General features: G+C 40.2%; 1 protein-coding gene across 3 annotated transcripts in view; it reads right to left on the minus strand.

Annotated features, from left to right (window-relative positions):
• Nucleotides 1-5,132: 5,132 nt before the first annotated feature.
• Nucleotides 5,133-25,122, minus strand: part of shq1 (SHQ1, H/ACA ribonucleoprotein assembly factor) — a 76,092-nt gene continuing 56,102 nt past the window's right edge. For all 3 annotated transcript variants that reach the window (XM_058402741.1, XM_058402743.1, XM_058402742.1), the window contains 2 exons: nucleotides 19,178-19,298; nucleotides 5,133-6,969 (listed from right to left, as the gene is read on the minus strand). In XM_058402741.1, coding sequence (XP_058258724.1) covers nucleotides 6,420-6,969; nucleotides 19,178-19,298 — 671 coding nt within the window. In that variant the 3' untranslated portion in view covers nucleotides 5,133-6,419. The remainder of the gene's footprint in view (nucleotides 6,970-19,177; nucleotides 19,299-25,122) is intronic.

Genomic DNA, 25,122 nt, shown 5'->3' on the forward strand with positions numbered 1-25,122 from the left:
GAGGAACTAGCGTCTGATGCCATGTGTTTTACATGTACACACACACACACACACACACACCAACACACACACACACACAGTGGCAATTAGCATGTATCAGCAAAGCTTTGTCTGTTAAGAGCTGTTAGAGGGCGTTCTCTGAGTTCCCTGCCTGAACTCAACACTCCCCTGCATGATTTACATAGCTCCAGTCAGAAGCTCGTGCTTTAACCGTCACTTCGAAGAAACACACCTTGAATAACAGCACTTAAACTGAAGCTCAAATCAAATACAGAGCTCAGCAATCTCAGGCACGCTAGAACAACCAAGTGGATCACAACAACACACTGTACATGTTCTAGATGATTCTAAGCTAGGGAACAGGAACAGACCTGAATAGACTGCTTGGGTATAGGAAGTATTTATGGCACTGGTTTACAGGTCGGTTTTTCAGGGGGAGGAGAGAGAGAGAGAGACAGAGACAGAGAGAGAGACAGAGAGAGAGAGAGAGAGAGAGAGAGAGAGAGAGAACAAAAGCAATCGGGCAGAGTCACTGGAGAAGGCAGGCTCTGGAGTGCCACAGATTCATTTCTTCTTGAGGGCTATTCATCAGCTCAAGCACAAGAATCACTTTGCTCTAAGGACCGAGACGATATTGAGCCTTCTATCAGTTTCATAAGCAAGAGCTGCCGAGTATGTCTAGGGCGTGTGTGTGGGTGTGTGTGTGTATGTGTGTATGATCTGTAGAGACATTGTCCTTGGTCTGGAAGCAAAGCAATAAACCTACAGTAGGTTAGTGATGCATAGAGGGAGAATGACAGTGTGTTATGGCAAAGTGACTCTAATAGCAAGACTCATTGGTGCTCAGGACAGCTGACAACATTGTAAGTCACTAAAGAAACATTGAACGGAAAAATATAGGCGTTGGGTATCACCTAACACCCCTGACTTTTATCAGCAGGGTTTTAAGAGAAGCTTTTTTTTCCAAGCGCTTCATTCCAGGAGGGAATTTAAAGACCTGATCCAAGCAAAAACTGACCAATCAACAGATGTCGGTCAGACCACACACACACACACACACACAAACGCACACACGTAAGAAACAGCAGCTGCTGGAGTGGAAGTTCATAAACAAGCAGTAGCTGGGAGTTTAATGAGGACCTCACACCAATGTCAGAGCCAGCCATAATTACCTCACTCTGCAGATGCTGGAGGGAAGGAGAAAAACACACACATACACACACACACACACGGGCCACATTCATCTAATTTTGTCAGCTGAATATATTTAAAAGGCACAAATGTCCTCTTAGCCACAGGTTAAAGCCATTAAAAAACTAGCATTGAAAAAAGCATCTCATACTATAAAAAAAGAAGAAGCATCCATTGAGTCGGCCTCTTCATAACAGGAAATATAGAGCTCTTTAAGATGAAAAACAGCAATGCAACACTCTGTCACTTAATCAGTGGCAGGCCCTGGGGGGGAGTGACTGCTAGTGTGCCTTGGATGGTGGGATGAAGGAGGACAATTTGATAGTGGTCAGACCGATGGCTTGGCCCCTGAGTGCTGGACGGCGTGGTCAGCTCTTCTCTTGGGGAGTTGCTTTAATGACACCATCCATCTCAGCAGCAGTACACAGAGCCTTTGCAGCCATTATCACCACCTCTGAGGAAACAGTGGAGGAAGAGGAAAAAGAGAGAAAAGTTGAGATGAAACCGATTCTCTCTGTGACTGAGGTTGGGCACACTGCAGGCGCACAGCCGTCTCGCTCTGTCATGTCACTCCAAGGGCTCTGCGGACTGCTCGAGTCTTCATGAATCTCATTTTAAACTCATCCATTCCTCCACTCACAGGCCTTCAGCACTCTCCCAGCACCTCTGCAAAGCCGATATTACGCTGTTCGATTTGCAGCAGTCTTTTAAGATTATTACTTGTCACATTGCACGAGATGATGCCAATAAATTCTTGACAGAATTCTATAACAGACCGTTGGGTAACATATGCTCTTCATGTCAGATTATATGATGAAGATCCTCTAACGAAAGATCTATGATTTAAGAAAATTCCTGCCTTCTGTTTCATCAACATCTAGTGCTTGTGCAGAGAGGGCTCAGATAAACGGAAAGAAGTCTCAAGTAGGACAGTAGAAATGATAATCAGAGAGAAAAGGAGGAGTTTGGAACTGTTCACTGTTGGGGGAAAAATCATGGTATCAATCATCAAGAGTAAATCATGGAGGTGAGCTTGAGACCATAAGGATATTTTTTCTGGCCATTAGTAGGATGTAGGCTTATAATTATGCTAATTATAATAATTTCATTAATATTTCATTTATGTTTGGAATTTGCCACCATTGTGTCTGTAGCTATTGCTTAAGACAGACGCCTTAGCAGAGGTCACGTAATCTCATCTCATGACCAAAGACAAAGTTGCACATTATAAAATAATTATTTGGTCTTCAATTAAAATTTGAGTGTCTTAGAACCCATAATCTGATGAAACCATTGACCATTTACTGCCATTGTGACCAAAGATGTCCAACAACAAAAGAAATGTTTCATTAAATTCTCAGAGTATTGCTACTCTAATAAAAGCCACCAACAGAACAACAGCAGAAGATAACGCAGACTCACAGAACAGCTACAAATGTGTTAGCAGTAATGCTGAATAATCTGACTTGCTTACGTTAGGAGAAGGCATCTGATTATCTGTTCAGCTCAGCAATGGCTAGAAATGAAACCGAAGCTGGTGCGTGGTGCTTCTGTGCACTATTTACTACTGAAATTTGGGATACAGCCTCACATTATTGGTCTGGCTGCTAGACAGACACCAGATTATCTGCTTATACTACACATATTAGATATTCGGTAGCTTCTTTATAGTCTTCATCTTCATCCAGTCTCTCACTCTTGGGTCCAGCTTGCAGTTTTTCCACAAAACATCTATTGCTACTTTAAAATTTCAGCTAAACCTTTCTCTTTACAAAACATCCATCTTGTTTTTCTTCTTCTTAAAGGTTCTTTGGCGTTACAGACACTGTGAGAATGAAACTGAATTTTAACACATAACAAATGAATAAATAAACAGACTTTCATTTCTTCATTTTCTTCTTCATCTTGAACGTTGTTCTAAACCAGAGCCTGATACAAACAAATGTTTTCTGTAGGCGTATAGCTGTCCCATGCTAGTTCTTCAACTTCTGAACTTGGAGTGTCATGGCCTTAATAGCCCTTTACCTTTGATTTTAAGTGGAGTTCTACAGCAAGAAAAAGCTGTGACAGTTAGTCTAACTGTAAAAATGGCCAAGACTTGACTTCAAGTATTCAACTTATTACTAGATTAACATGCTTATCTCCTGCAGAAATGATTCCTGTGTCCTCTTCAAATGCTAGCTCATAAAGGCTAAGGCAGGCTTGATTTCAGATTCTACAGACAGGAATCTTTAGTCTTCTCCAAAAAGGGCTGGTATAGCTGCAGGCTTTCATTCCAACCAAGCAGGATCCACTCCTTATTCCATTTGTTTAATCAGTTCATCTCGGTCTCCAATCAACTATAATGCGTGCCTCTTATTTGGTTGGAATGAAAGCCTGCAGCCGCACCGTCCCATCATGAATAAAACTGAAGACCCCTGCTACAGAGGCTTCTGGGTCATTATCTGAAAATCAGTGCTCAAGTTTCAAGATTTTTGTCACACAGTGGATATAAAAAGTCTACACACCCCTGTTAGAATGGCAGTTTTTTGCGATGTACCAAAAAAAAAAGAGCATGTAACCTAGTTAAATCATGTTAGAACACCTTGTGAAATTGCTTATTGAAAAACAATACCTTTTCAAGGGGGAAAAATGGAAAAGTATACAATAACCTGGTTGTATAAGTGTGCACACACTAAAATTAATATATTTTATCACAGCATTCAATTTCTGTGAGTAAAAGTCGATCAGTTTGGCACGTCTTGACTTTGCAATGAATGGAAAAGGATCTAACATGATTTTTTTAAAACATATTTCACAAAAACCTGCCATTTTAACAGGGGGGTTTAGACTTTTTATATCTTGTATATGATATATAACTTGCAGTGAAATGGAAAACCCGGCCTAATGCTCATTAGACTGTGCATATATATAACTAAATTAAAAATTAGAAATGAACAGAGAAATAAAGAAATAGAAATAATGTAAAAGCAGTAAAAGGAAAGTGAGTCACTGTGTTTTAACTCTGTTGAAGGACATAAGCTTCCTTGCTGTGGATACTCAGTCCCAGATTAAATGATTTCAGTTCATGGTGAGTTCATAAAGATATTTTTCTAGTAAGATATAACACATTTATTTATTTATTTATTTACGTCATTAACAGGATTAATGTTAACAACAACCAGGTGTCAACCAGCCAAGCCACATATTATTTTTAATGGAGGCTTGGTGGTTAGCATGACTACCTCAGACCTCAAGTGTTGGGGTTTCAATTCCCACCTCTGCTGTGTGCATGATCTTTCCGTGCCTTGGAGGCTTCACCTGGGCACTCCAGTTTCCTTCCCTGGTCCAGATACCCTTTTTCACAGTGCCTTATGGGTTGTGGCCATCAAACTCATCACCCATCTCCCTATGCTGTCTGAATTGCTACCTCTGGACTTGATTTATTTATAAATCAATATGTGGCTTGGTGCCTACGGTAATGGTGTCAACTATTATTTTTTTTAAGATAAGAAGCATTACAATCTTCAGCTTGTTGTTCTCTGTTTTAGGTCTGAGCTGAGAAAAAAACTTCAATGCCTTATCAGTGTAGAACAACTTACAGGAACTTTTCAAACTTACTGTACTTCCTTCACTGGTTGAATTTATAGTAGCTGTTTCTGTGATATCTGATTGTATACTACTACATTTTGTCGTGTTTTTTTTAACATATGTTAATTGGTGTGTCTAATTTTTGTTGTGCCTTTTTGGCCAGGTTATTCCTGTAAAAGAGATGAATCTTAATGAGTTTTTATCTTGGGTGAATAACTAACTAAGAATATGATTAAAGAAAATACTGAAGCTGGGAATTTAATTCGATTTATAATTTGTCCGAGTATGTTAATGAAACTCACTCAACTGCACCAGTGAAATAAATGTTCTTCTGATTTGCTGTAAAGGAAATGATGACTACTAAAAATGAATAGTTGAGCTAGTAAAATTTAATCATCACACAAGTCCAAATGACAATATTAGTGGACCAAATCATAAAACAGCATGAGGCTTTTTGATTGCTTTAACTCTTTTTTACCAGAAGCCAAAAAATCGAATTTGCACCTGATCACCATTGGATGTCTTTGTCAGGTCTCACTCCCCAGTGGTGGTTAATGGCTCATATGATATTAGACACTCAGGACTTTAAGATTGTGTCTAAGTTTTAAGTTTTTCTCTTTCTACCTAGCCTACTAGGGAAAATATTTTCATAGAAAAGTTCCTAAGGAAACAGTGATATTAAATTCTGCTCTCTGAGAGGCTCCAAGTTCTTGTACATATGGGTGTAAAAATGTAAGCCGTTATATTCAACCACTAAAATTCTGCGTAAATTTATCCCAACAGAGGTAAAAACACCTCACACTGAAATCCAACTATTGAGTCCTGACTACTTTAATATTAGACTCGTGGCTATAAAATAATTCATTTGTTTATACTGATTGAAAATGTCTGTTTCAGTGTCCTGGTTAAAAAGTAAATGAACAGTGGGGGAAACATCTGGGACTTAGCTGTCAATTTAAAAAGGATGCAAAATGATAAACCACCAAAATGGATGTCTTTGCAAAAAAAAAAAAAAGAAAGAAAAAATTGGTTTTTGGCTGTGTAACATCTTTAGCAATAGCTCAGCTGGAACTGCAATCTCTCCCAGCTTTAGCCACTTTCCCCAGAGAGCTACTCAGGGCTGAAGTTGACATTTCCTGCTGATATGCCTTCCCTCCTCGTTTATCGTTCAGCGACTGCCCCTTGCTGTTTTACTTCCAAGGAGAGACGACAGAGCGTAACTGAAACAAGCTAATCTTCCATTAGTCAGCATGGAGGGCTGACAGGAGTGCGGGTTTGGTTTCAACAACAATAAAAAAAAAAAAAGTATCTGAGCACTGACACTGTCACACATGATGACGGCTCGGCATGTTCCAAAAATGACAAGGCCTTTAAATGTGAAGTTACAGAGAAAAGAGAAGCAGAATAAATGCAGGTGGTGTCTGAATTTATATTAAGAACTACAACTTTATGGAGCAGTATTTTTAATAAACAAAGCCAGTAAAAAATCTCAAATAAATTTCATCTATGATTGAAATGAAGTCGGAAAAATAACAAGTCAAATCAACTGTACTGCAAAAAAGTATACATTACTACATTCATTTTAAGTGTTTCAATTCAGGTATAAACAAAATGAAAGAAAGACAGTCCAGTTTGTCTTCGTGGATCCCTGTGAGCACTCACTGATTCAGCTGGTCCTCATCCTCATCGTCGCTGTCTAGTTCCTCAGTATTCAAGATGCGTATGTTACACTGCCGGTTCTCTTCCAGATCCGTGTCACTTGCTGCTTTTGCGATTTTAATTCCATCCGGAGCTTCAGGGAACTGGGAGTCGTCTGTCTTTTTCAATCCCTCCACCTCTCCCTCTCTCACTGTGCTGCTGGAGGGAACGGTTATTTGAGGCACGTCCTCCCTGATACTCGGCTCCTCCTCCAGCCTCTCTCCCAGCTCCCAGATCAGACTTTCTCCATGCTCAAGCTCCTGGGAGCAGGGGCAAGTCATTGCTAGTCCGTCTGGTACTCCTTTTTGCTCCTCCTCACCATTGTTGTCATGATCCTCATCTTCGCATTGTTTCGTTTGCTCCTGCTGCCCTTTCTTTACTAGCTCCTCATGTTCCTCTTCCACCACCATCTCAGCGGCTTCCTCCAGAATCTGCAGCTCAAGCTCCAGGTCATTTTTGTGCAGCTCTGCTTTGTGTAATGCTTCAGCCAGGGCCACCATGTGCTTGGACCTAAAAAGAAAAATAAACACACACACACACACACGGTTGAATAAAGGATGTGATGATCTATAAATGCAAAGTGACATGTACTTCCTGCTATCATAGCCCCTCCTATCCTGTGGTGTGTTACTGGGTTCAGTATATTTATCTTACAGTAGGTTCTTCATATTTCCTTTGGTTTTGTGAATCTGCTTTAACCCTTGTGATGCTTTGTGATGTTTGGGTCAAAACGCAAGAAGGCTCATGCTCACTATTGAATATGATAAAGACAAATTGAATTTTGATGCCATAGACTTCTTCGTGGACCGGAAGATCTGGGTTCAAGCCCCAGCATCGTCAAGCTGCCACTGTTCGGCAGTTGAGCAAGGCCCCCAACCCATACTGCTCCAGGGGCGCTGCATCATGGCTGACCCTGTGCTCTGACCCGAACCCCCAAGGATGGGATATGCGAAGAAAGAATTTCACTGTGCAGTAATATATATGTGACAAAGACAACTTTAACTTAACTTCCAAATCATCGGATAATTTCACCATTACAGTTATTGTTGTCATGAGTGTGCCTGCCAACGTCACAAACCAAACAATGTGTTGAACCTCGCTGTGATTGGTCAGTGTGAATGATACAGGAACACTCACTACATCTCCTGAAAGACTGAAAGCTCATAAGGAGTATAATGTTGTGCAGAAATATTCTAACAGAGAATATAATCCCTGGCTATATCATAAAGCGAAAACTATCCAAACCTTTTTTTTAAAACAACATTCATTATTTGTAGGGATTTCCTCGTCTCATTATTATTACTCATTTTTTTGTTGTTGAGTTGTGTGTTAGCGCATGTCTGTTGTGTGAGGCTTTTCTCTGGGCATTAGATAACAAATAAATGTTGTTTAGGTGTGTGTCTTTCATGTCATGCCTTCACAATAAAGTCATTGTATCTAACCTGGCTACGGTAATGAAAACGGTTTGGCCACGCCCACTTGAGAAGCAACCAGAACCCATGGGTTAAAAAACGTATTATTCTTGTTATTATTATCCTTAATCAACTAGACAGTGAACCTTTAGTGTGGGGGATAAAGTTCTTTTGTTTCCAGGCATGGCCTGTCAGATACACTTAGGAGTTTTGTGTGTGAGGAAAGGAGGCAGTACACAGGCGATGTTAGCATTCACCTCACAGAAAAGAAAAGCTGTCTCCATGGCTACTGTTGGAGAAGTCCGTAGTAGCACTTCAGTGCATGCTTATCAGTCCTGCTCTCGGTTGGAATAATTATTTTAGGAGTGAGACAGATTTTCTCACACACACACACACACACACACACACACACACACACACACACACAGAAACTTTTGCACACTCACTTACTTACCCACCATTTGACACATTTCAGCACACTGACATGCCAATTTCCCTGCAAACACTTGTGGATATGCTCGCTTGTAAAACAACACCATCCCTCCTTCCCAAGCAAGTGCAGTGCTTTAAATAAATACAACAACTCGCTCTGATTTCAAGCTTTCCTAAAGGACAAGGGCTGCATCGAGTAACACCACAAAGCTCACCCTTCGAGAGGAAAGAAAAATCTGCTACGATTGTGCTGCGCAGTAAAGCTTATAATGCAAGGGGGGCCCCAGAAACATGCATTATTCATGCGCTGAACAAGTCCGGGTCGCTGCCAAAACTCAAGTGGCTGCTACTGAGCACTCCAGACAGCTAGCGGTCTACATCGGCATGGTGATTATCGGAGCGTCCAGAGTGCTTTTGAGGTCGCGGCTTATTCACCGGGGGGTGGCTTTGTGGGGGGGGAGAGAAACGAAAGGAGACACAGCCATCGGTGTTTCAATTAACCCACCACTGAGAAGCGAGATGCATCCTTATTAGGGAGCGGGGCTAATGATCTCCCGCTTGGTGAGCAAAGCGAGCTATTGAGAGTGGGAGAGTTCAGCTAATGCCTCTGGAGGAGGCTGTTTATACAGCGCTTTAGCCTCGAGTGCTGCGGCTCCGGAGCCACAGGTTTGAGGACGGTTCTAAGGCGGAGAAAAGAGCAATCTGTTACAGTGAGGCAGGGGAGCGAGGCAGGGAGGCGTGCCGCCGAGTCGGTGTTTGCGTATTCATGTGGTGAAAGACTGACAAGGTAAACAAACTCCACGACCCAAGAACGCTTAAACCTCCCACGTCGTGCGAGAACAGCTATCAAGACAGATTTGCAGCAATCGCGCAATCAATAATGCCTGCAAACATGGGCTAGAAAGCTTGGATGTAATCTTATCTCTTGAGAGTTTCAAAGTCAGAACTGAGCCGCCCATCTGTGTACACGCAACACAACTCCTGAACCGGGATCCTATTCCTCACTGTCAATACAAGTCAAAGGAATAATGTCCTTCAGGGCAAAGTTGATTAAGTAACAGCTTTCTTTTTCAGAGGTGTTCTTTCAATATGTCCTCAAGCCATGAGCTTCAGACGATCCCGAAGATGGCAAACGCAACATGATCCCATAAACACACCTGAAAGCAACTGTAGAGCTTCCTCCAGTGGAGCGGTCTTGGTCCATAAAAACCAGCGAGGCGCTTCCTGGAGCGATGTTGCTGCAGGAAGTTCCAGGGAAGTAGCGGCACTTCAAACACAAGCAGTATTCTCTTTCTCCCCGTGGGAAGTCATTATTGAGTTAGTGCTGCAGAGGCGTGCTTGTTTTCTCTCTCTCTCTCTCTCTCTCTCTCTCTCTCTCTCCCTCTCTCTCTCTCTCTCTGCGTGCTTACGGTGCAAACAAAGGCTCCTTTTCGGGCGAGGGATAATGTTGTATGCGATTCAGTCACTGGAACGGCACTGTTGTGGCTTGCAGTAATTAAGTGACGAGAGGTGGCTTTCAAGGTTGGGAGAGGAAAAAAAAAGCTTGTCATGACTAAAAATGAGCCAGACATAGCAGGTCTCATGAAAGTGCATCTACCAAAGAAAAGGAAAGGTGAACTTGTGGCAAATTACCCATGTTAAACTACTTATGTTCAGAAAGCGAACTTCTAATGAACAAATCAAACACATATGAGCGGGAAACACGTCTGAACCTTTAACATGCTTAATCAGTCTCGGGCACATACTGGAATGTTTCGCGAGTGCTTAACAAATTCCAAATGCATTTTATACGCGCCTTTAGATTCCCGTTTATGACGGGGAATATAAAAGATAACGACATAAGCTTTAAACAGCCACTAATAAGAAATACGATCTATTAAATGGTGTTGCAGAATAAAACTTAGCTCACTAATGCAACAGTCATCCCTGTATATGCGGGAGACGAAGAGGCAAAATTATCCGTGATGTTTGGGAAGGAGAGACGTAATACAATCGATGCTACCTGTATGTGCGTCTGTGAGCTTGCGTACGTGGAAGAGGGCAGAATTCATCAGAGAATGAACAGCAGTTTGAAGGCAATTGACAGCTGATTAAAAAGAGAATTTGAGGCAAAAATACAGGAGATGTTATTCATTTTAAAGCACTACACTGTCCCTCCAGGATTTCATGATTTTGTGATGAAACCAAAATCAAACAAACTCCATGAGCTTGCGATTTTTGAAAACAGCCGTAAATCTTCCACAGATTTGGGATACGTCATGTGAAGTCATAACATCCCAAAACCCTCCCTTCCAATCACATGCATCAAACATGAATACAGCTTTTACAGAAAGTTGTGACATACAGTATGTGTCCTGACTGCTAGTAGTTTAAAAGAAGAACCCCGTGCTTGCAGTATTGCCAATTCAAGTAGATTTCTGCCAAAAAAAAAAGCACAAAAAAACTGACTGCTGCAGCAAAATAAAGCATGCTTGGCTTCAACACTAACAAAAAATCTCAGGAAAATCCTGGAGGATAGTTTTTGGTGCTTACTTAAGATCCACTACAAATCAGTAGCCTGGGCATCCTGGGTTTTTTATTCATAGCTGACACACAAAACACACTTCTTATTGAAATTCAGAAAAGAAAAGCTGTCACCTGGCAGAAACGTATTCTGCTTCATGGTGGTGTGACGCACCTCGACGCTGTAACTATAGCGTGAATCCCAGTGCCAGTTGCACTAGAGTGAGGTGCGATAGACAGATTAATCAGCATGCATGGATGACAGATCTGTCAGCGCAAAGCTGTCATGCCAGTCTCCTGCTTGGGTTAAACATATAAAGACGTTACCTAATCTTTAATAAAAACTTTTCTGTCAGATGCAACTACAGCACATGGCTATTAGTTGAGACGTTAGCAAATGACTTTTTCTTAAAAAGTCACAAACACATGTGCTACACTGTTAACTTTGTTAGTAGAGGATAATGATTACATACTGAAATGAACACCACAATACAAGCTGGTTAACCAGATTGTATTTATAATCTAATTCAATTTTGTGCTTTTAAAAATGGACATTATAGCAAAAGAGCTAAAGTTTACAAGTCTAAAGGCAACGGTCATGAGAAAAAGTCTCTGAGACGATATGAGGAAGAAACCTTGAAGAGGAACCAGGCTTAAAAGGGAACCCATCATCATCTGAGTGACACCGGATAGTGTGATGATAAATAATTTCCCTTTTTTAAACTGTATAGTATATAGTCAAATGTAATTGTACAACCAGAAGCATTTGCATGAATTTTAAAATTCATTACAGTTTGGGGAAGCCATTCCACTTCCAGTGTCGTCATTTGGACTGTTCAGCAGTTGCCTCAGAAGTTGATGGAAAATAAATTCAGAAATTCTAACTCGCTCAATCGTTTTTAAATGTGCGGAACAAAAACAGCCTGAATGCACTGAGTCATCGTGTATTCTGGCTATGCGAGTATATAACAGCCCCCATGCTGAGAGCAAATGTGATATAATGAAGTCCTGAGACAAGAAAGCCTGCCGTCTAAAGCAGTGGTACACTTCAATCCCTACACAAACATGACTACTTACTGCTGAGAAAAATTCAGATACTGGACTGTACTGGAGTTAATGGGTAGAGACAGCTGGGATTATGGATAATACCATAACGCTGTGGATACGATAAACATTAAACACTGCTACCAATAAACCACCTGTATAGTAATGTATTACAAATAAACATTAGGTTTGACCAGAAATGTCTTTTATTATTTACTACATTGCATAACACTAGACTATGTTTCAAAGTAAAGAAGTAAGTTTCTGAAAATAAATAGATGGCAATGCTACAACGTTTTTCTCAAAAAAAGAAAGAGGTTATTATATGAGCTGTCTGAATGTTAAATATTCTGAAAACTACACAACAATGATGTCTATAGCTTTACTAAGAAAGAAAAATCCATGTAATGAGCCAAATCATCCTGAAAGCTTTTTATTTTTTCCCCCTCACCAACAGTATAACCCTATGCAGCATTCTCTACAATTTACAGCTTTTAATGCTGAACCTTTGTGCAACACATCCAATCCAGTCTCACAGAGAGGGAAAAAAGGGCAAAACAAAGAACACTGCCTCAAAAGACCTTTCAATTCAGACAAGCATCTGAAGCCAATTTCCTTGAAAACCAAACGCCTACACTCCACTTGAGACATTTCCAACTTTATTTCCCTGACTGCTTTCTCAAGTCTTTTATATTTTGATTGCCCCCTAATGCAGGTAGAGGCTGAAACTCATTTTCCCACAATTCCCCACTGCTAAGTGATTTAAACACTAGCAGACAGAGCTCAAGTCCACTCCAGGGGGTGGACTGAATGGCTTTCCAAAGATCTGACCCCACATGACCCCAGCAGGCCACCATCTTTGGCAGCTCTCTAGGACTACCGCAGAGAAGCTTCTGTCCTGTGAGAGTAACGCTTGGCCTGTCACCAAAGTTCAGACAATGTGCCATTTCTCTTGGCCTGAAAGAATGAAAAGCCAAGTCCTGAAGTCCGGCACCCTGCGTTGCCATGGTTGCCCATTGGAATCCAATTGACCCAATTTGGAAGTTTGGAAACAACCACAGAATGTGAGGCAAGATGACAAGAACAGAACTGGTCTTATCTAGTTGGCAAAAATGGCATGAAGGGAATCCATACTGGGGTAACTCCAACAGTTTGATAAGGAGGAAAATGATAAGAAAAAACAAAGTGCAGTCTGGCACCGGAGCTGTGAGGCCTTGGCATCTCAACAACTTGCTAAAGCCACGCTAAAATGAATAACACAGTGTAAGCATGCCTGCCGTCTCGGTGGTTTTTGTTTTTTTTGGCTGAAATGGATAGCAGAGATTCCACTACTGCAAACTTGCTTCCAAATCAAAACAAAGCTTGAGCTGGAACTGAGCTACCAAAGCTAAAATGAAATATATAGAGAAAGCCTGAAAATCTGTCAGTCAAAACAAACCATGCCACTGTCTTCCTTGAGAGGAAAATTCACGTACTTGAAAAGATTGGAAATGACATTTGTAAGATCTGGGCCATGATAAGCACTTGACACTGAAGAAAAACAGAAGAAGGTTTAAATCTAAAGCTCTTCAAGTTCAAATAAAACATTTTTCTTCGGATAATATTGGCTGATGCTACTCCAGACATGATAAAGATGTTAACGATTGTGATAAGTTCATGGTGCTGACTGAGACAAGGCATTCAGGAAACCCTTTTAGTCAAAATACTCGTCTCCATTCCAGTCACTTTGTCCCGTTTCTTATGGGAGGATCCTCACAGCAGTTTAAATCAATCCGATGCCTTTTACGAGGTCATAAATCGCAGCTTGACTTTTCAGCAGGCGAGGACGACCGGACGGAGAAGTACTCTGAGCGTTACCAGCGCTCGGATTTTTAAGGCAGACGTCGTAAATCACCCAGTGAGCTGGTGCTCGTTAATCCTTTTGTCTCTCGCAAGCAGCTGATTGTGTCAGAGCGGCGATGAAAGATTTTGGGGAGCCGTCGCACAAGTGGAAGTGATCAGATAACGGCTCAGGCTGAAGCATCTCTCGCAGATAACTGGCGGAGCAACGCAGAGTTTAAATAATCTGTTATCAGATCTGTCAGGAGTTGAAAAGCTTACCACAACAAAGTGAGAAAGATACCAGAAGAGCTGCCTATGCAAACCAGAACAGTGGGGATTTTCATGAAAAACACTGTGGAGTGGAGTGCTAACATCTCCTTGAGTTGTTTTGCATGACAAGTAGGGCTTCTTCCAGACGGCAGGCTTTAATGTTTGAAAAAACAACAACAACAACAACAAGAAAGATGAGCTACAAATCGATTCTCAGCATGATGTTGAACCAAAAGGAAAATAAGGAAGCGGCAGTATCTTTTCTTTCACCAAACGCCTCGAGGCTAGTGTGAAGAACCTAAGAGCCTGTGTGCTGCATGTCTTGCAGTTCTAGCTTAAGGTCAATATTAATATAAAAAAAAAAAAAAAAAAAAAAAAGCGAAACACTGGGGGGTTTGTTTACCAAACTGGGTGAGAAGAAAACAAGAAGAACCACCATTTGATCATGGGTCGATGCCGTCAATATCCCGGTCAATCCATACTGCAATAGATGAAAGGCGTGGAGGAAGAGAGGAAGCCGGCATGCCAAGTTGATATTTAAAGGCGATGGAAGGAAACTGTGCTTCCTGCTGTTTCATCTCCTTGATGATCTGGACAAGACTAATCGAGTTCTCCAGCATGTTGACAGTGGAGCTGTTCCACGCACTCTGCACTCGAGACAAAGTACTTTTCTCTGCTCTGCTTACTCCCTGTCTCTCTCTCATCTTTACTTCTCTCTCTCTCTCTCTCTCTCTTTTTTTTTTACACAGCCACAGGAAATGTACACATTCCAACTCTCTGTGAATTAGTGCTAGAAATTGGACACCAGTAGAAATTTGTCAACTGGTAGATATTTTTACATGTCGTCTGTACTGCGGTTTAGCAAAACTACAAAGGCAATTCTTTGTTTTGGATCCAACCACTCCACATATATCCATGGTGCTGCTGAGAGAATGCTGGGTTCAGTTTTATTTATTGAATGTCAAGGCAAAGACAACAGATGTGAAGAGAAGTGTGACCAAAAAGTAGTTTAAAACAAAAACAATGTGCACTGAAATAAAAGCTGGTTGAATTTACATAATTAAAATGTGTACATCGTTTCCATGTGATGGAATTGAGTAAAGTTATTATAATTTAGATAGATAGATAGATAGATAGATAGATAGATAGATAGATAGATAGATAGATAGATAGATAGATAGATAGATAGATAGACAAAGATATAGATAGATAGATAGATAGATAGATAGATAGATAGATAGATAGATAGATAGATAGATAGATACTTTATTCATCCCAATGGGAAATTTACAACTTCCAGCAATATCCACAAACATAGATAATAAGGTATTCACTACTAAAGAATACTAAATGCTAAATGTAAAGGTAATAAAGATAATAAGGTTTAAGGGTCCAGGGAGTGTTTTCAATGAATCCTGTGCAAACCAGAGTGTAAGGTGCATCGTGTACAGTTTATATTACAGTTTCAGGACAGCGAGTAATGTCAGCACAGACTTTTTCCCTTTTTCAGAGTGGAATTAAAGAGTGATAAAGAGAGAGAATTGAGCGTGTAGTTTCAAATCAGCTGAATAAAATCGAACACCAGGCTGACAACTGAGTTGAGAATCGAACCCACGTTGCTGGTGTTTTGCAACAGACACATTACTATTCTACCATTTAATCCTAACGTCTCAGCAGCAACATCCTCATAATGTAACTGGTTTATGATGATACTGCATGACTTGATCATACTCACAATACATGATTCAATCTAGTAGCTAATAAACATGATTAAATTAAATTTAGTACAAGCAACGAAACCATGTTTTGTTGAGAAATGTGATATTTTTTCTTAAATCTGACTCATGATGACTTCGAAATTTAAACCGTTTGTATTTTTTTTCTCTTTCGGTAGTTTCAAAATTCATTTTACTTTAGTTTATAGTTATAGTTGATACTAACTGTATATTTGTCTAGCGTTAGTTAAGTCAGTAAGTTAATTTTTACTCTTTAGCCCTTAGTTCTGTGTTGTCTTGTGTAACTCTGTGTCTATATGTAGTCCTAGAGGAACGTTGTTTCATTTCACTCTGTACTGCATCAGCATGTGCTTGAAATGACAATAAAACGTCTTGACTTGACTTTTCAAACACACACTGATAAACTTCATTTCCCATCAATGTACTCAAAAGATCCTCCACAAATGAAAGGCACTACATTTTTCAAGCAGGAAAATCAATTCGAGACATGAGCACCGATCAAAGGATTATTAATGTGAGATGAGGGGAAGGAGGCGGGGCTTCCAGAAAGTGTCAGTCAATATCAGGGAGATCAAAACGCCTGCACAATTAGCAATCATTACAGATTCATATGTCGTTTGGATCATCTGCTATTGACTGTTTAGTGAGGAGGGGAAAAAAAAAAGATGACTGAACTTTCGGTCTATTTTTGAGCGATTACTGGTATTAACATACTCCCAGGTTAAAAATGAGGAGCTCCTATGTAAGATGTGTAATGGTTGGCAGGTCTGGAGTGGTGTGGTGCCAGAGCACAAAGCTACTTCAAGTACAATAAATAAACCAGTTTTTGGATATCTTTAATCAGACTGATGGAAGAGTTAAATTAATTATTTTCAGAAGGCTGAGGTAAGATTGGAAAGTAAGTAAAAGATTTCAAGAACATTTTGGTAAAATATTTTATGCTGTCTTAAAATAGAAGCAACACAATTTTGGCCAAAATCGGTTTGCTAGAATCTAGCCACAGGAACTTCGGATGGGTTTTCACAGACCGCCATAAAAATGTTAGACATCAAGTAGTACTTATCATCATCATACTACTACACAACTACTACTTCTACTACTACTACTACCACCACAAATAATAATAATAATAATTGTCAATTGTCAGACTGATGTGGCACAAATATATATATATATATATATATATATATACACATATATATACATATATATATATATATATATAAATCTTATTATATATATATATATATATATATATATATATATATATATATATATATATATATATATATATATATATATATATATATATATATATATATATATATATATATATATATGTGTGTGTGTGTGTGTGTGTGTGTATATAAACAACTTCTGGCTCTCCCTTATATTTATGCTGTCATAGCTAGTCTTGCCAGAGTCCCTGCTTGCACTTTGCACACAATGTACAATACCCTTAACTATTACATGATCACAAGCATAACTAAGCATAACTAATTCTAGTAACTAATATCAATATCTCTCTCTCTCTCACTCTCTCTGCTCCTGAGCTCTCAGTGATTCTGAACAGACGCTCCACATGAACAGCCTGCAGACACATGGAGCTGCTGTGGATAGTAACACTACAAACCATGGCGGTGGCTTTCAACTGCTGTTGCCACATGAATGAATTCAAAGATTACGCCGATGTTCATACTTATAAGTTGCTCAAAAGCTCCGGGTTACAAAATTCCACTTGACTATACACAGTTATAGAAGGCAAATTATTTAATACCACACTTTCAGGTATCACTCAGATGAGGATGGGTTCCCTTTTGTGTCTGGTTTCTCTCAAGGTTTCTTCCACATATTGTCTAAAGGGAGATTTTGATCAGTACTGTTGCTTCTTGCTCATTAAGGATAAATATGAATTTTATACTCTGTAATTTATATTCTGAATTTTTTAATTCCTGTAAAATGGCTTTGAGACAATGCCCATTGTTAAAAGCGCTATACAAATAAAATTGAATTGAATAGAAAAAATGTTTACGTGTACATCATAGGTGCTTTTGGCGGTGTACAGGAGTCAGCATGGGCACTCTGCTTGGTCTGCAGCTACAAAATTCCACATGCTGCAAGCTGTGATGCATTGTGTGACATCTTTCTATCATAGCATTAACCTTACAGCAACTGGTGCTCTTCTGTCAGACCAGATGGGCTTAGCTTTCACTGACCATGTGCATCAATGCACCTTGGTTCATGGCTGGTTCAACGGTTGTCCTTTCTTGGACCTCTTTTGGTAGCAACTTATTGCATATCAGGAACACCCCATAAGACCTGAAATTTCAGAGATGCTCTGACTCAATCAACATCATAATTTGTCCCCTGTCAAAATTACTCATATCCTTACGCTTGCCCATTTATCCTGCTTTCAACACATCAACTTTGAAACCTGACTGTACACTTGCTGCCTAATACATCCCACCCCTTGACAAGTATCACTGTAATGATATAATCAATATTATTGACTTCACATGTCAGCGGGTTTAATGGCTGATTATGGTGTATATACATACAAAAGATTTTACGATATAAAATATAAGCAGCTTTATCCAACACTACTCTGAAAACCATGATTAATTTTTACTCACTTATTATTAATTGGCCATAAAGGCTTTTGTCTCCGAAGATCTCTGTGCCAGATAAAAGAGGAAAGGGGAAGAAATCCACTGGGTCCTTACAGATTTTATCCTCTGCATCTGGGCACAAGGCCTGTAACATCAGGCCCATTTTTCTCTGCTGGAGCCTTTACACACAAGAATACAACTTTGCCTGAATACTTGCCAACAGTGCTCGTAGCTCATTACTCAATTATGTGCTCACTGGCTCGGATTTTAAACATGCAAGTAATTGTAGTCAAAGGAGTTTTTGGGGTGCAGGGAAGGGGAGGGAGGAGGGATTGCATTATTATTTGTACTGAAACTGAATAGAATACTTCTGCATAACAACATAACAAACGAAAGCTTCAACATCATTCATCAATAATGAGCTGCAGAACCCTTGAGGCCAGCATGAGGACACAAAGCCATGGCATCTAACAAGATTTTCAATTCTGATTAAAGCCCTTATTCATACACCGACACAGTGTTGAGCTCATGCTCACTTTCCAGAACGCTCCAAAACCACAAATTTGCCTGTGTGCAGAAGGAAACCAATTCAGATTTAAACATTTTATCCTGCTTCAGCTTGTAGCCTTAGCCGAGGACCAGATGGTGCTTGGACTATTTGCAGAGCTAAAGTATTCATTTATACAGTATGTTTTACCTTCTTCCTATTTTTTTTTCAATAGCATATGGGGCAATAATTGCCTTCCAGACTGACCTACACAAATTAGCTTCGGGCCACTTCACATTATTTGTTCCCTAATTACAAACCTGCCCCCTTTTCCCACCGCAACATCAATTTGACTTCCCCAAACTTCCCATACAGCCACATCAAAAGGAAGCTATGTGAACTTACTTAACCCCCTGGATCCAAATGCAGTAGTCTGTGATGTAGAGGTCATTGAGGATGTAGGCCGGCTCATTGGATCTGAAGATTTTGTGGATGGCTAGCAGGCATTTCAGGACAAAGGCCTTACCTGGAACGAAGGAAATCATTCAGCAGATTAGCCAAGCTCCAGACAATAAAGGAAAGCCTGTTTACGTGAATTAATGGAAAACCTGAGGGGAAGAACTTAAAGCTAAACTTAAATTCTTCTGTGAGGGGAGTTATTACTGGCCCCTAATTTATCAAGAGTTTCCAGTGTTAGATAGAATAGTATAAAAAGGAGGGGTAAAAAGGTAACTGAGGACAGCATGCCTGTGTCTTGAGAAAATAGTCCACGACAAGGAGCTGATACCTGACAACACCATTTTTCTGAGGAAGGTGTGTTTAAAAAAAAAAAAAAAAAAAAAAAAAAAAAAAAAATCTTCCCTTAGCACAAGATAATAGGAAAATTGAAGAGCGCTAAAAGAAAAGAGCGAGAGGTGCAGGAGAGGATACTCCGGGCCTCTTACAGAATAGCCTGGCAGCCAGCGGAGACATTCCAGCCTCCTGCGAAAACAAACAGTGCTCTTGCGCTGAGGAAAGCCTTGCAGAAACATTTGGTTCCCGTTTAAGCAGGGGCACTTACCATGGCAGGAAAGACTGACTGCTGCAGCTCCCAGCAGAAAAAAAAACTCCAAGGATCTAAAGCTCTCTGTACTTCTCTTTTTCCTTACTTCTCTCTCAACAACTCCATGACCTCATCCATGTGGAACCTTTTGCTCGTTTCCTCTCTGCTCGGGATTTTGTTTTGTTTTGCTTTGTTATTGTTTCATTAGCAGAACTGAATTCACAGAGTGGGTGGCTTTCTCCAGAACTTTAGGTTTGCTCAAATTTGAAGACAAGACTAGAGTAATGTGAACCAGAGGGATGGAGATGAGAAATGAAAAGAAGGCAAATGACAAAGTGGTGGTAAGGTTTAATTGGTAGCATCAGCATGGATCCTGCAGGGAAATAATGCAGAGCTGTATTAGCGTATCAGCTATGATATTCAGTCAGTTCAAGGTCGGATTTCTGTCAAGTCTATAATCTACGTCTAGGCTCGGGAAGAGAAATATTGTGTCTGTGTTGGTTCACCATTCAGATGATATGTGGTGTCCTGGACAAAAAACATAATTTTGGCTAAAATCTGTGAAAAAAAATAAAATAAGAATGAGAAGAATTTGGAAATAGAACACTTTCTAACCTTGCTTCTAGCTGTCTGGCTGCAAGGTCATGCGGTGTAACAAGCCGGTTTAACAAACTCAGCTAGAAATGCAGTACCTGTAAGTCTGCAGAAAAATGTTGAAAACCTTCTTAGCTGAAAGTGTTTTTCTTACACAGAGCATGCCACACTCTGACGCTTAATCAATTCTGTTTGTAATCAGATGCTGACTGTAAAAAAATCTCTGTGATGCTCCTGGACTGTCATTTCATCTCCATCAAAACCAAAAAGCGCTTGCGTACTCAGAACAGATGAAGGGAGCGTAGAGTTTAAATGACCTAATAAAAAGACAAGATACTCAGCCAAAAGAAAAAAACTGACAATTTCCCCCCCTGTGCTGTTAGCTGTTAAACTGATTGCTTAAACAATTAATGGCTCTGAATGATTACGCTTGGCTTGAGGCCTGGGATAAACCTGCGACTATATTAGCTGCATTAAAATGGATAAACCAACATAAACACCTGAGAGCTGTTATTAGAAAAAAGCAAGCCACTGAAGCTGAAGCTGAGAAAATAGTGAAAATCATGCACAGACACTAAGCAAAGGCATTTTGGAACGGTTTGAAAACGGAAGAAACCATTTGTGTAACATCCATACATAGAAGCGGTTGGCCAAGGGCAACAAAACAGCAGTAGTTGATAAACATTGCGAGAGCTGTCACCAACAACCTCCACAAGGCAGTGGTAAAGGTCTCACAATCCAATGTTTGAGGAAGACTTCAAGAGCCGAAATACAGAGATCAAACCACAAAATGTAAACTTCTCATCAGATTGCCAGATTAAAATTCACAAAAAAAAGGCCATAACATTTCTGGAACATAGATGAACTTTCTGGAAAAGCCAAAGTGTGGAGGGAGAAAGGATCTGCTCATGATCCAAAACATACAAGCTCATCTGTGAAACACTGTGGTAGTAGTGTCATGGCTTGGGCTTGCATGGCTGCTTCTGGAACTAATCTTTACTGATGATGTAACTCGTGATGCCTGCAGCAGAATGAATTCAGAGGTTTACAGAGAAATGCATTCAACCTAATTGGGTGGAACTTCATCATGCAGCAAGACAATGATCCAAAACACGCTACCAAGACAGAGGACTTGAGAGAGAGGGGGAAAGGTGAAAGGTTTTAGACTGGCTGAGTTAATCACCAGACCTTAACAACTGTAGAGCAGTTTGGTGATGTCAGCGGGTTGCAGTTATCATAATCAACAGTTCCAATAATTTTGATCGCCCAAAAACTGGGTGGTCTGCAAAAGGTGTCATGTTCTAAGTTGTTTAAAACATCTAGATGTATATGTCAGGAAATAAAAGCTGAAGTTGAGCTCATATTTATCTTTGGATCTCAAACCCAAATGTCTTCAGTTTATAGCAAAAACAAAAGAACTGGCCTTGTCGTTCCAATACTTTTGGGAGTAGCTTTTTAATGATGCTGATCATTCACTTCCCATTGCAAACTTATAATACGTTTAAATTCAGCGGTATTTTTATTCTTATAAACATAGAGGTGGGCTAGGTAGTGATGTCCTTCTATGGATTTGGAATGAAATCTTATAATAAGAAATAAGATGTACTCCCTTTTCTCTTTTCATTTTGTATATAACTATTTTGCACGAGATGTGAGACTACAAGAACCATATAAGGCAAAAATTGTGAAGTATTACCCCGGGCTATCACGCATACTCAATTTGTATGCATTTAAACCTAGTAAGAGTGTGTACTGTACGTCGTATGCTCCAGCATTATGTCATCTGTTGATTTCCTTCTTCCACGCTGGTTAAACTGGGCTTGCCTGGAGAGTGTTTGTCTTCTGCATGATTCTGCATTGCTGACTTCTTCCGTGAAAATATTTAGCAAACACCGCCATCAAATCCGTGAGTCTCTAGAAGCTAAATGTTCTTCTGGAACACCAAACACGCTGCTTGAGGGCTGTTTAAATATTTACCCCAGATTTCATTTCCTGCACAGTCCTCCTCCTCCTCCTCGCGACACCATTAATGCATTTGTTCCGCTGATATGTACGACTGCTCGCTTTCCAGCCGTTCAAGTGCGTCAGATCAGATCAGCACACGCTACGAGTGCATGTGCCTAATCGGATTTTTTCCGGGAATTTAATTAGCGGGGCGTTACGGTGTAATGAAGCGGCTCGAGAGTGGTTTAACGTGAAAGTGGTGATGGAGGTCGCTGGTGTGGTTGGTGTGGTTTGTTAACACTGATGCTGCTGTCATCATGGTGGATGGTTAAACGAACGGAATAATGACTCATTTTCAAGGCTCATGGCGATGTCTCATCTGAGCTTATAAGCTAGGTTTTAGGTTTACATGCCAGCAAATAATGCGTTAGAAATCAGATGAGCTTAATTGAATCTCGATCGAATTGAAAGGGGTGTTGTGTATGTGAACAATAAAATGCACTTTTGATTTTAGATTCAAACATACATGCGCACATGCTCAGGGCCGTGGTGCATGTGTTTATTCCCATATTCCGTGCACAGTCGAAAACAGGCAGCAAGATTTAAGCAAGAAGTAAACAGTACTTTGAATTCATTCGGTGAATGCGGTGAATTCATTCAGATTGATGAGGTGCAGGTCAGGAGACTTACTGATGCTTGATCACTGTGAGCATTTAAAGGCTCTCTTGACCTCAGGTTTAATATGTTAGACTTTTCTAAGCAGATTTGTAATAGACCCTCTTTACTGGGGCACAAGCTCTCAGTAAAATGTTCCTGATAAAATGATTGTCTGTTCAGGTACTGCCTATACGGTATAATAGACTTTCCTTTTCAGCGAACGTTATCATTTCCATCATCTGGATTATTTAAAACACGAAGGCTGATTGTAAAACCAGCAGAAGTGAAAATATCTTGCGGCACATCTTCTATAATATGCCTCTTCCCATTGCTGTGCTCCTACTCCATTCACTTTTTCCCAGTGGACATTAATTTGTGGTTGCTCAGTGTTGAAGACGGTGGACTACTAACCGGAAGGTTGTGAGTTCAAATCCCAGCACTGCCAAGCTACCGCTGCTGGACCCTTCAGCAAGACCCTTAACCCTTAAATGCTCAGTTGTATAAATGAAATAAAAACGTAAGTCGCTCTGGATAACGGTGTCTGCCAAATACAATAAATGTACTGTAATTTAAAATACAACACTGTAGCTGAAGACTGAGGAGAGCTAACTGCCAGACTAATGCTTCTAAAAACTGTGGTAATGAATAGTATGTGAATTTGTATTGAAAAGCTAATGTACATCAATTTGATTGATAACTTGAGCTTGTTATCTGCTTGCTCTAAAATCTCTTCTACGTTGGCATTCTGCCCCAAATAATGTGATTTAGTGAAAGCTTTTTGAAGTTTAGTCGGTTGGTTAGTTTGCTCACGAAAATGCTAGCTGTGGATTTAATCAAACAAACTAAACACTACTCCAAAACTCAACAGAAATGAATGCTTTGCTTCTATTTTTTTTAAAAAGTTTCTTCCCAGTGGGACATGTCCTCAGACCCCTCTGCATATTTTATGTACTTTTGAAAAATTCTTGAGAATCTGTGGCCCAGTGGAGCTCATACTCTAGAAACGCCACTGAAAATCTATTGAATCTATGTACAAGTACCATTATGAACAGGAGGCAACAAGAGTGTGTGGAAACCATCAGAAATGAATGTGTGTGTCATTGTTCTTAGGGAGGTGTAGCAAAAATAAATAAAGAGAACTTCCCAGCAGCATTGAACAATATGACTGTACTCAGCTTACCCAGCGACATTTTCCCTGCACAATTATTTGGGCTATATCTATATTTAACTCTAGGGCTCTTTATTGATGCTGCTTCATCAAACAGTCTCACGCATTTCACAGAGAAAGAAGTGATTGTTTATTAATCTGTAAAGCAATAATATAAATGAAATAATTCAAAGAAGTCCAATTAATCCCGAATGGTAGAAGTGGTTGAAAAAATCTAGTGTTCAGACCCTATTAAAAGTCATGTCTTGCTATACTAAACATCACACAATGTACAGACTAATCACAACTAATCACCAATCGACCAGCTAACAGAAAGTATGTTGCATTTCATTACTACAAAAGAGCAAAACAATAAAACTGAACTAGTCTATTTTCTATGCAGAACATGCCAGTGTATTCCAAATTAATGATGCATGCAAATCAAAGCGTGTACCTGCTTTGGAGCAAAATCGACCGCTGTGTCTCCTGTGATACCCGAATGGAATTGCCCTCCGAAAGACTGTGTGGTGGGGAGTTCACGACGAGTTAACAGGAGCTAATGAGCTCGCTCGAAAACCAGTGCAGCGAGGTGTTCACTTTCTAATGAGCCACGGCCGCGCTAATCCAGCAGCTAAAAAGCCCTTTAATTGCCATCATTTACAAGCATTAAACCAACATGCTCTGGATAAGCTCACTGCACACATCCTAAATGTATTTACACAGAGAGAGTCGCCCCTCTCCATTCCCTCCTTTCCTGTCTCTCCTTCTCTCTCTCCCTCTATCGCTCTCAGCTAGACACTTTGATTTAAAGATTACTCTTCCCACAGAGATATCAAAGTCAAAAGCTTGTACGCTGCAAAGCCAGTACTCCCTGTGAAGTCTTTCTCCGCCTCTCTCTCTCTTTCTCTCTCTCTCGCTGACAGAATCGGTTAGATTTCCACGTGTGAGCTGAAGCAAATCTGTTGA

This window comes from Hemibagrus wyckioides, linkage group LG11 (assembly GCF_019097595.1).
Source record: "Hemibagrus wyckioides isolate EC202008001 linkage group LG11, SWU_Hwy_1.0, whole genome shotgun sequence".
In the NCBI taxonomy this organism is placed as follows: Eukaryota; Metazoa; Chordata; class Actinopteri; order Siluriformes; family Bagridae; genus Hemibagrus; species Hemibagrus wyckioides.